This window comes from Dysidea avara, chromosome 8, assembly GCF_963678975.1.
Source record: "Dysidea avara chromosome 8, odDysAvar1.4, whole genome shotgun sequence".
NCBI classification, from domain to species: Eukaryota; Metazoa; Porifera; class Demospongiae; order Dictyoceratida; family Dysideidae; genus Dysidea; species Dysidea avara.
Window position 1 is genome coordinate 17,262,137 of NC_089279.1, and position 11,287 is coordinate 17,273,423.

General features: G+C 37.0%; 1 protein-coding gene across 1 annotated transcript; it reads left to right on the top strand.

Moving 5' to 3' along the window:
- The first annotated feature begins 4,518 nt into the window (after positions 1-4,518).
- On the top strand, positions 4,519-10,971 carry LOC136265122 (thrombospondin-2-like). The gene is made up of 28 exons (XM_066059916.1): positions 4,519-4,656; positions 4,817-4,921; positions 5,025-5,130; positions 5,221-5,403; positions 5,520-5,690; positions 5,943-6,107; positions 6,276-6,440; positions 6,596-6,760; positions 6,815-6,979; positions 7,033-7,197; positions 7,259-7,423; positions 7,485-7,652; positions 7,710-7,874; positions 7,932-8,065; positions 8,114-8,254; positions 8,310-8,384; positions 8,438-8,590; positions 8,646-8,720; positions 8,768-8,875; positions 8,926-9,085; positions 9,142-9,275; positions 9,334-9,496; positions 9,555-9,650; positions 9,709-9,942; positions 10,009-10,205; positions 10,259-10,431; positions 10,482-10,624; positions 10,682-10,971. Exons 1-28 carry the CDS (start codon positions 4,591-4,593, stop codon positions 10,729-10,731), a joined length of 3,990 nt encoding a protein of 1,329 aa, XP_065915988.1. The 5' UTR covers positions 4,519-4,590; the 3' UTR covers positions 10,732-10,971.
- Positions 10,972-11,287: the final 316 nt, after the last annotated feature.

The following is an 11,287-nucleotide window of genomic DNA, read 5'->3' on the forward strand; positions in this document are numbered from 1 at the left end:
TACTATATTAATTAAAAGTGCTGGTTGTTTATGCATACACCCCCGTTGTTTGTTTAGTTGATGGTTACTGGAAGCCATGGAGTGATTGGAGTACTTGTAGTGCTAGTTGTGCTGGAGGAATTAAATCGAGGAGTAGATGTTGTTCGTGATCAAAATGGTAAACAATGCAAAGGTGATGACTTTGAAACTGAAGAATGCAACACCCAAAATTGTCCTGGTTAGTTCAGTGATTGTTAGTTTTGATGGTCTCTCATTGTATACATGTGATCACCATTAGTTGATGGAGTATGGACTGAGTGGTCAGAATGGTCAGAGTGTTCAGTAACATGTGGTGGAGGAGTTAGGTCACAAACAAGGAATTGTACACCTCCAATGTATGGTGGCAAGAAGTGTGAAGGATCTAGCATTATACAAGAAATATGCAACCCAGATTCTTGCATTGGTAAGATACAGGATGGCCAGCTGAATTTATATCAGTGTTTAATCATTTGACATTGTTTATAGATGCTTGCTGATGGCGGTTATCCTGGTGTCACCTGTTTAAATGATCCTAATTCCTTACATTTGCATCATTGTGGTCCATGTCCAACTGGAATGACTGGTGAATGGATACACTGTAAACAAGTTAATGAAGTAAGTAGCATTGTGATGTTGTTCCTCATAATTTATTATCTTTGAATTTACTGTCAGTTTGCTAATCCTTGTGCTGATGGTATGGAATGTATTGATCTTAAATTTGGATGAAGATGTGGCAAATGTCCTGATGAATATGATGGTGCAAGAATAAAAGGAAAGGACCTGGTCTCTGCTTTAACTAGCAAACAAGTTTGCACTGATACAGAGACATTGACAGTGATGGTAAGAAGGTGTTAGTTTAAACATCGTCCAAATTAAAGATGTTAATCTAAGAAAGAGCTTGACTTTTGTTTGAAGTCAATAGCTGTATGTTCCGCTCAGGCCATTCCAAAGTTATGATCGCTTTTATTAGTCATAAAATTCTTTGAATTTAATTGCCCTTGGGGTGTAAATTACCAATGAACAGGTAGCCTTATAGAATGTCATGGCTAATACAAATGATCATAACTTAGGAATAAATTACTTATTGACACCAAATGAAAACCTAATTTTCCCTTTCAACAAGATCTTTAGTTTGAAACCATGTTTGTTGGTGTAACAATGCCTCAGGGAGATTAAGACAAAATGATGAATTTTCAATGCAAAGTGGCCATAGAGGTCACCAAAGGTCAAATATGCAATGGCACTATATCCAAAAATAAATTTCATTGGGAGCACAGTCTATACATGCCAAGTTTGATGCTTTTCTCACAAAGTTCACAAAATGACCATATTATGCACTATGCTGCTCTGCTAATTAGTAGAAATTGTATTGTACGTGTTTACCATTGAACCAAACTTTTCCCCTACAAATACATACTTGGCCATAATTCAGACCAATAAAATTGTAGTGGTTGAGTCTGCTATTATAAAGATAACTGACTGCCTTGAAAGACACATAGCCATGCATACCTGCTAGAAGTACTAATATAATTTACTTCATTATTCATTTGCTACATGTACCTATCCGGTATTCATAATCTTTTATGTAACTTCAGTGAACAGCTGCAGTATGGTATACCTTGTCTTACATCACCAATCACCAGCATGACTATTCCTGTGTTTGTTTGTATGTTCAAGTCTTCACTATGAAAAACTTGCAAACTGGAAATTATCAAATTCTATAATCTATTTATGTATCATTTGGTGCAGTAATAAGTGAGTTGGTTATACTCTTATCAGTATTATGAACTTCATGTATCATAGAGTTTTCTAAATGTGGCAAATGCTTCTAATATAACAACCATGCATCTCCACTCCTCATGTATACAATTACAGAGACGAGACATGTTACACTGTGATTTCATTGTTAGCCTTGATCATGTGATTTGATTGCCATACATGCGTATCCCTTTAGTGCTCGTATATTATAATGTGATATTATTGATCACCTTAGCTTCTTTCTTTTAATTTTATGAGTGTGGGGTCTTCTATGTATCATTGCTCTGAATAGTCTACTATGACTGATCATGAGGTGGCAGCCAAGTGAGTTTTTCAATGGTAGAAGAATGATCGTAAAAAGGTGCTGTTGGTATATAGTCACAACTCACCAGTGCATGTATACCACTATGTAAAATTATCATCATTACGAAATAAGTTGCCATCCGTTTTACAGTGATATATACATGCAAGCCTGCAGTTTCCCACACTTACAATAACATGCATATGTGAACAGCTCAGTAACTTCATCATGTATTTATTATTATCATGGATACTAATATGTGGTACCATGATGTTACCGTTATAATAACAATGGCTCCATGTGGCTGATATTATTTCACCTGTAGTGATTATTTGCAATTGGTACTGAGGTATAGCTGTAAATAGTATCAGATATTATTTCAGATGTTTTTATACCAGTTACTCAAATAATTATCTTTGCTGCATTGATGATATAGCTAGTTTGATAATAAACTTGATAGTAGCAGTGGCTACAGAAGATGAAGTTAAAACAAGACAATAACTAATTATGATTATGTTGGATTATTGGAAGTGTATAGACATTATAAGGTGTAAGTATGATGTGTACAACTCAGTGAATTTCTTTATTGGGCTATAATAATGACAATGAAATAAATTAAGTGAGTAATAAATAACTATAGCAACATGAATACATAGTTAGCTAATTCATTCATTCGAGTTGGTAGCTACATAAAAGTAGAATATGGGATTGTCTTGGTGGAAAACTGTTAGATCTGTTGGAACTTTCGTATTTCCAAAATCTTTTGCTAAGTAGAACAGTGTTATTTACCAGATGCTGCTTGAACATTTTTTTACATGCTATATACAGACGATCAAGTTTTATTGTAATAAATTATTTCAAGGACATTACATCATTAATAAGCTACATCTTATGCATAATGTGGAAAACCTTTCCTATATTTACATACCAACTTTGTTTAATCATGTAGCTTTAACCTAACACACACATCTCCTGGTTAATAAAGGAAAGCGCCAAAAGCTTGTATATAAGATGAACATTAACAGAAAAAATAATTAGTACCTACATTTTTCCTGGTCAAGGTATAGCTATGTTGATGGTAAAATTATAATGGTATGAGGTCATCCTAACACAGGAAGCAACATTGTACGAAATCATCAAATTACTATTTTGTAGTGTCACTGATGGTTGTGTCTAGCTCACTATACTTATTACTGATCACTATCACTGCTGCGTTAAAATGAACAATATGCATGATAGTGTAACTCTGTGTGTACACGATAGTGTAACTCTCTGTGTACATGATAGTGTAACTCTGTGTGTATACATATAGCTAGATGTGTCACCCCTTACATATGCTATAGGTATGTATATGTAGCTGAATTTTGTACACTTTTTTCTTGTAAATACATCACCAGTACAACTATATAATACAAGCAGTTATACTAAAAGTATACATGACAAGTGTAAGCAAATCCTTAGCAGACAGATTTTCACACATCTAGTTCACTGCTATATATGGCTCCAGAGATAGCTATTTTGAGCACACGGTCTATAGTGCATGTATGCAAGCACCCCTGTAATTTCTTCAGTTTCTGTATGTCAACATACATATATAGTTACAGTAAATAAAGTGTAAAAGTATATACCACTACTAGTTAAAATTAATTTGAAAGTGGTCTCTATTGAATTATGTGGCTCACCACACAAATAAGTGTCTATAGTAGCTATAATCATTCAGTGAAGGTGAATTAATAAATCATTTCAGTATAGCACATGCACTATCCAGGGAGTTAGGAGTGTATTGGGATGGTTGGATGGTAGGATAATACGTTGAATGCTCTATAGCTATGCTGTATATATTTAGGTGACACTGATGCAATGGTCAAGTATATATAAGTGTGACGTGTGATGCTTAGCTACATGCATGCATGCAATGACCAGCTAGCTATAAATATCAACACTCCAATATTATATAGTATAGCCATGCTACTTTCAACATTCATGATAAACCCTATAGCTATAATGTGACTGGATTTGCCTTTCCCCCCACATTTTACATGCCAGCAAACACACTTGACTCTTTATACTGATCTTAGTACCAAAATGTAGTCAGATACTTTAGCTGCATTCATCAAAAGTTTGATATGCAATTATAAAGAAGTTATGAAGCTTCAAAGTTAAAAAATGGGTCAAATTTTGTGTGTGAAAAGGTACCTTTTCGCTATTGTATTTCATACAACAGATGAATAGTAACTTTTAGGATTCCTTTTACATGTCTATTGTAAGAATTAATTGTTCGTGGTTAGCAACAAAATGCTGCTTCGATGTGATATCACGTTTACGCGATATATACGCGTCAGAAATCATGACGTAACAACATCAAAGTAATTGTCATGTAAATATGATTGAGCAATCTGTTTACAGAAGCCATACAGCGTTGACCCCTGTCTAGCGTATAAAGCCACTTCTCTGCATTGCCTCGCACATTTTAACTTATCTTTGCAGTTCCTCGTGTTAGCTACTGACGAGTCATGAGGGTAGCATATTATTTGTCGGCTATTTTACTACTTGTCCTGGATGTAGCCATGGCACAAAGCGTAAGCAGCCTCGTGTTATATAGCTGGATGTATAGCTGAGCAGTTTTGTAACGAGATACAGACGTGTATTAGCCATACACACGAGAGTAGATGGCCAATAAACGTCTAGCTAGTTGCACGGTTGGTGTCTGATTTAATGTGCAATTTCTGCTTACTGTAGGATCTAGGGTTCTCTTGCCCTTACTGTGACGCTTTGCAGTATGGGGTGTTCAGACATGGAGAAAGCTGGACTGAAAAGGATCCTTGTGTTAGATATATTTGCAACGTAAGTAGTACATGCAGGCATTCGTTAGCAGGTGCACAAATGCATGCAAGTTTGCATGCTAATGAGCAAGAAGCTATAGAAACTCTCCTGTATGATTTTGCAGAGAGGAATAGCACTGGAAGAATACGTGGATTGTCCCAAGAACGTGACCTGCGGAGATCGTAAAAAGGTTTTGATTCCTGGCCAGTGTTGTCCTCAGTGTGCAAGAGGTAAATGATTGCTCCTTTTCATAATTTGCTATAGCTATCAAGAAAACTACTTAGTGTCATTGTAGCTAGCTACTTATTTTATCTGTATAGAGCCCATCACCATAAACTGGTCACCATGGTCAGAATGGGGCAGCTGTTCTGAAGAGTGTGGTAATGGTACAAGATTCAGAACCAGATTTTGTAATAACACTTTTGAGGAATCGATGGATGTAACTATCAATTGTACTGGCCATACTCTTGATGAAGAATCATGTAATAGCCATCCTTGTCCAAGTAAGTATAGCTTGGTAGTTTTTGAATATATGGTTTCTGGTACTTAATGAGTAGCTATATATAATTGGATTGAACCATGTTTTAGTACTTACAGACTTTCATGTATACATTTTCAGTTAATGGTAACTGGTCGGAGTGGTCTCCATTTGGGACATGCAACCAGTCTTGTGGTGGAGGTATTCAGTTCAGATTCAGGACTTGTGACAACCCGAAACCTCAACATGGGGGCTATGATTGTGAGGGTGATGAACTGGACAGCAGGCCTTGTAATACCCATCATTGCCCAAGTAAGGAATACCACATTAAGTGGTTCTTTTTGATCTAGTGATAACCAAATGTCATGTATAAAATGGCCTTGATATAAATTTACTTCCAACCACATACAATGTCTATTAATATACTGCTAAATGTTAATACATTCTTGTCATACTTGTGCACATAGTGATGAAACTTAATTGACAGTTAATTTGCACCTGTTCCATGTTAATCAACACACTATGAGTTAATTGATTAAGTGATGCGATTATTGTCAATTATAGTTGATGGAAGCTTGACAAATTGGACGGACTGGTCCAGTTGCTCTGCAACTTGTGGAAATGGCAATCAGTATCGTACAAGAGATTGTATACCACCTCAACATGGTGGCAAGGACTGTCAAGGACTCTTGTATGCAAATCGAAGCTGCAACGAAAGGCCATGTCCTGGTAAGCAAGCCCATTATCTTACTAATGCAATCTTAGGTTTATGATTTCAAAATTCACAAGTACCACTTTGTAAAGAATGCTTTTCATGTGCAAAATAGGGCAATAATATGTGGCTTCTGTAGTTTTTGTGAGCGTGGTAGCTCTTATCATCAGTTTTGTGGTCACTAGTGGATGGAGTGTGGAGAGAGTGGCAAGAATGGAGTGACTGTAGTTTGTCCTGTGGAAATGGCTCAAGAACAAGACACAGAGAATGTAATCCACCAATGTATGGTGGAAATGATTGTGAAGGACCATCAAATGAGTCAGAGAGCTGCAACGAGCATCCTTGTCCTGGTATGTTTGACTAAAGTACTTTCAAGTAGAAATCTTATAATGAAGAGAAGCACCTTTTGTGTAGATAATATGTCTTTTCTGGTTAAACTTACATGGCTTGAGAATTATCACCTACATGAGTAGTCTGACATCATAATGTATTTGTGGTCTTGTAGTTGATGGAGTGTGGACAGAATGGAGTGAATGGGATGACTGTAGCAAATCATGTGGAGCTGGAATTCAGAATAGAAACAGAACTTGTATTCCACCCAAATTCGGAGGCATAGATTGTGTTGGTAATGATACAGAAACTGCTTTGTGCAATACTCATCCCTGTCCCAGTAAGTAACACAGTATTAATATTTATTGGACTCAACTTGTGTAAAACAAACTAGTTGACGGTGTTTGGACAGATTGGGATGAATGGAGTGAATGTAGTAAAAGTTGTGGCAATGGAACTCGCAGTAGAAATAGAACTTGCATACCACCTAAACATGATGGTAACGACTGTATTGGAAGTGATACAGATGTTGAAGTGTGCAACTCTCACCATTGTCCTAGTAAGAACACAATGCAAAAATGATTACCAGAATATAAATTGTTGCATTTCTAGTTGACGGAAGGTGGAAAGAGTGGAGTGAGTGGAATGATTGCAGCAAATCTTGTGGCAATGGGACTCATACTAGAACAAGAGAATGTATACCACCCAAATTTGAAGGTGTTAACTGCACTGGAAACTACAGTGATATTGGTGCATGCAATACCCATCACTGTCCCAGTAAGTTCATAAAAAATGTGCCCTACTTAGTTACCTGAATTAAATTGACATTGTTTTGCAGTTGATGGAGTTTGGTTAGATTGGAGTGATTGGTCAGAGTGTTCAGTGACTTGCGGTGGTGGTGTTCGAGTTCGGTCAAGAAACTGTACACCTCCTTTGTACAATGGTAAATGGTGTGAAGGTGAAAGTACTGAGAATCAAACCTGTAATCGTAGGAGATGTCCTGGTATGTCATAATGCAATGTATCTACAGTCTGCTTCATGTATTCCTATTTACTCTCTCCTAGTTGATGGTCGCTTAACTGAATGGAGTGAATGGAGTGCATGCAATGCTAGCTGTGCTGGAGGGACTAGATTTAGGAGAAGGGAGTGCATCCCACCAAAACGTGGTGGTAAACCTTGCGAGAGTGATAAATTCATTGATTATGAAGAATGTAACACACAAAATTGTCCTGGTTAGTTGCTAATGTTAGTTTAATTGTCTTCAGTGTATATTATGTGATCCCCATTAGTTGATGGAGTATGGAGTCGGTGGTCAGAATGGACTGTATGTTCAGTAACATGTGGTGGAGGTGTTAGGTCACGAACAAGAGATTGTACACCTCCATTGTATGGTGGCAAATGGTGTGAAGGACCTAATGTTACACATGACGGATGTAACCCAGATGCCTGTATTGGTAAGATAAAAACGTGTTTATGCTACAGGATGTTTAGTTATACAATGTTGTTTATAGATGCTTGCCGACCTAATCCATGTTATCGTGGTGTTGCCTGTTTGAATGAACTTGATTCCATGCACTTGCATACTTGCGGCCCTTGTCCAGTTGGTTTGTCTGGTAATGGAACATACTGTGAACCAGTTAATGAAGTGAGTACCATCATGATATTCCTATACATTTCATGGATTTTCCTTTAGTGTGAGTTGGCTAATCCTTGTGCTGATGGTGTGGAATGTAAAGACCTTAACTTTGGATGGAAATGTGGCAGATGTCCTGATGGATATGAAGGTCCAAGAAGTAAAGGCAATGATTTAGCTGCTGCTATAACCAACAAACAGGTGTGAACAATTTATTGCAAATTTTAGCATGTATTATGTTTATTATGCTGTTTAGATATGTGCTGATATTAATGAATGTGAAGTGAAAAGACGACCATGTCATCGTCATGCAGAATGTTCCAATACAAATGTAAGGGTACCCACTGACTCAATGATAGAATTACAATATATACACCAATCCAGGGAAGCTACCTCTGTGAATGCAAACAGTATTATAAAGGAGATGGTTTTAAAACTTGTATTGTTGATAATGCATGTCAACTTGGAAGTAAATTTCACCATTGTGGTAGCAATGATTGGTGTGTCAGTAGAGGCAATGGAGATTATGTTTGTGAAGTAAGATAGTTGAGGTTTCCTCTAACAAGTTGTTGATGTGACAATTCCACTGTAGTGTCCTATTGGATTTGAGGGTGATGGTATTATCTGTCTTCCTGATGGTGACTTAGATGGAGTCATTGATAAGGAGGTCAGTGAATCTGTTTGCCTTTACATGAGTTACCCTAAAACTGTCAGGATAACTGTCCAGAGACACCTAATAGTGGTCAAGAAAATGCTGATAAAGATACATATGGAGATGCTTGTGATGATGATGCTGACAATGATGGAGTAGTTGACGGAATTGTAAGTGGTATGGGATAAAAGTGGCTTGACATGTTGAATATGCCACACAGGACAACTGCAAGTTTGTTAAAAATCTGGAGCAGAAGGATGAAGACAATGATGGTGTTGGAAATGACTGTGACAACTGTCCTTCAGTACCTAATCCTGAACAGGAAGATAATGACAATGATGGCGCAGGTGATTTCTGTGATAACGATCTTGACAGTGATGGTAAGAGTCCTCATACTTCATGAAACTCTCAAATTAATGATTATGCATATTTGTAGCTTTGGCTCGGACTGGTGACAATTGCCCATTTGCTTACAACCCTGACCAAAAAGACTCTGATAATAGATATGGTGCTGGGGATGGCATAGGAGATGCTTGTGATAACTGTATACTTATCAGGAATAGTGATCAAGTATGTGCCACATTCCACACAAAAGTGCACATACTATAATGTGTTACTCTTTTTACAGCGAGACAGCGATGAAGATGATGTTGGTGATGCTTGTGATACTGACATAGATGAGGACAAAGATGGTATACAAGATGGTAGACCAGATGGTGGTGAAACATCCTTTGATAACTGTCGCTCCCTTGCTAATGCCGGCCAACTTGACACTGATGAGGATGGCAGAGGTATGTTACAAATTGTAATGCTCTAGAGCAACATGTATGACTTTGTTTTGTTATGTAGGTGATGCATGTGATAATGATGATGACAATGACAAAATCAAAGACAAAGACGATAATTGTCCCAAAGTGCACAATCCTCTCCAAGAGGATGAAGATGGTGAGTAGTAGATCAGATAAAAAAATAACATGGACAAGCAATTGCATACTTCTTTCAGATGATGGAACTGGAGATGCTTGTGAGAGCGACTGTGATGCTGATGGTGTTGCGGATGCTAAAGATGCCTGTCCCTGCAACAAGCAGATCAGGAAGTCAAACTTCAATAATTTCAAGACCATTCCATTATCCAACAACGAAGCTGCCAAATTTGAACTGCATGCTCAGTGGAAAGTGACTGATAATGGATCAGAAATCACTCAAGCAGTTGATAATCAGCCAGCACTGCTTATCGGTAAGTAGCTGGCTTTTTCTGTACACTAAACATCCATTACTGCATAAATGTTCGTTTGGTTTTTAGGACAAGATAAATTAATGGATTTGAACTTCAATGGAACTTTCTTTGTCAATGATGAGGAAGATGATGATTATGCAGGCTTTGTTTTCAACTATCAGAGTAACAGACGATTCATTGTGGTCGCATGGAAAAAACAAAACCAGACTTACAGTGAGCGCAGGCCATTTGTATCTAGAGCCATGTCTGGAATTCAAATCAAGGTAGTTTTTGTAGTTACATAATAAAGCATCCATATTGACTTACAATTTTGCAGGTGGTAAATTCACGGTCTGGACCAGGTACAATGCTGCGGAATGCTTTATGGAAAACTGGAAATACCAGAAATGAAGTGAGGACGATCTGGCGTGATCCTAACTTTGTTGGATGGGAATACAAGAGAGCATACAGATGGAACTTGAAATATCGTGCTGATAATGGCTGCATGAGGTAAGAGCGTAATACGTGGAGTCCACTTGATTCAACAAAAATATTTTTAGATTGAAGTTCTTTGCTGGATCAACACAGATCATAGACAGTGGATGTGTGTGTGACACGACATTTACAGGTGGTAAACTAGGCGTGTTTGCGTTCTCACAAGCCAACGTCATCTGGTCAAACATCAAGTACTCATGTTTAACAGGTACGGAGTACAACCTTCTCACAACTTAACAGTATTTACATGCTTGTTAACTTACAGATACCAAGTGTGAACCAATTCCTCCACTGGGAAGAACATCAAAAAGATAGCTGTTTCTCTAACCCTTCTTCACCATGAATCATAAAACATTAAAAACATTTTTAAACTCTTAATTGTCACAATTATGTATATATGTATGATCTTATAATATTTGTAACAAGCTCACTTTGTATGCACTTGTAGTTTGTGAGTGTTGTTTCACAAAATTTGTACTAGTTTGTAATAGCCAATTTGTATCATATTGTGTAATTGACACTATCAGAAATATTTCACAAATATTAAAAATTAAACACTTACAAGAGTATGTTTATAATTATCAGAAAATAATGACTAAATACAAATCAAAGTGTTTGTAACTACACCAACATACCTTGCAAATTACGATACTTCAAAAAAACCTGGTTAAATATCAAAAATATTTGGCAGCAATTGAAATAGGACACTACATGTCATTGTCCAAGTAAAATAATGCAGCAGAACCATGCAATGTAGTTACCAGATACACTACATTTCACGTATCAAATCTGTAAAAAAATTATGAGACATTTTGTAACTGGTTTAAGAATCAAAGCCATCAATGCTGCTCTACAATTTGTAGCTTGCATA

What these genes read in the sequence shown, in the direction of transcription:
- LOC136265122 (XM_066059916.1), top strand. Translation starts at nt 4,591, where the DNA reads ATGAGGGTAGCATATTATTTGTCGGCTATTTTACTACTTGTCCTGGAT. An exon ending in TAATAGCCATCCTTGTCCAA is followed by an intron (nt 5,404 to 5,519) that starts GTAAGTATAGCT and finishes ATACATTTTCAG; the next exon opens with TTAATGGTAACTGGTCGGAG. An exon ending in ATGGAGTAGTTGACGGAATT is followed by an intron (nt 8,876 to 8,925) that starts GTAAGTGGTATG and finishes TATGCCACACAG; the next exon opens with GACAACTGCAAGTTTGTTAA.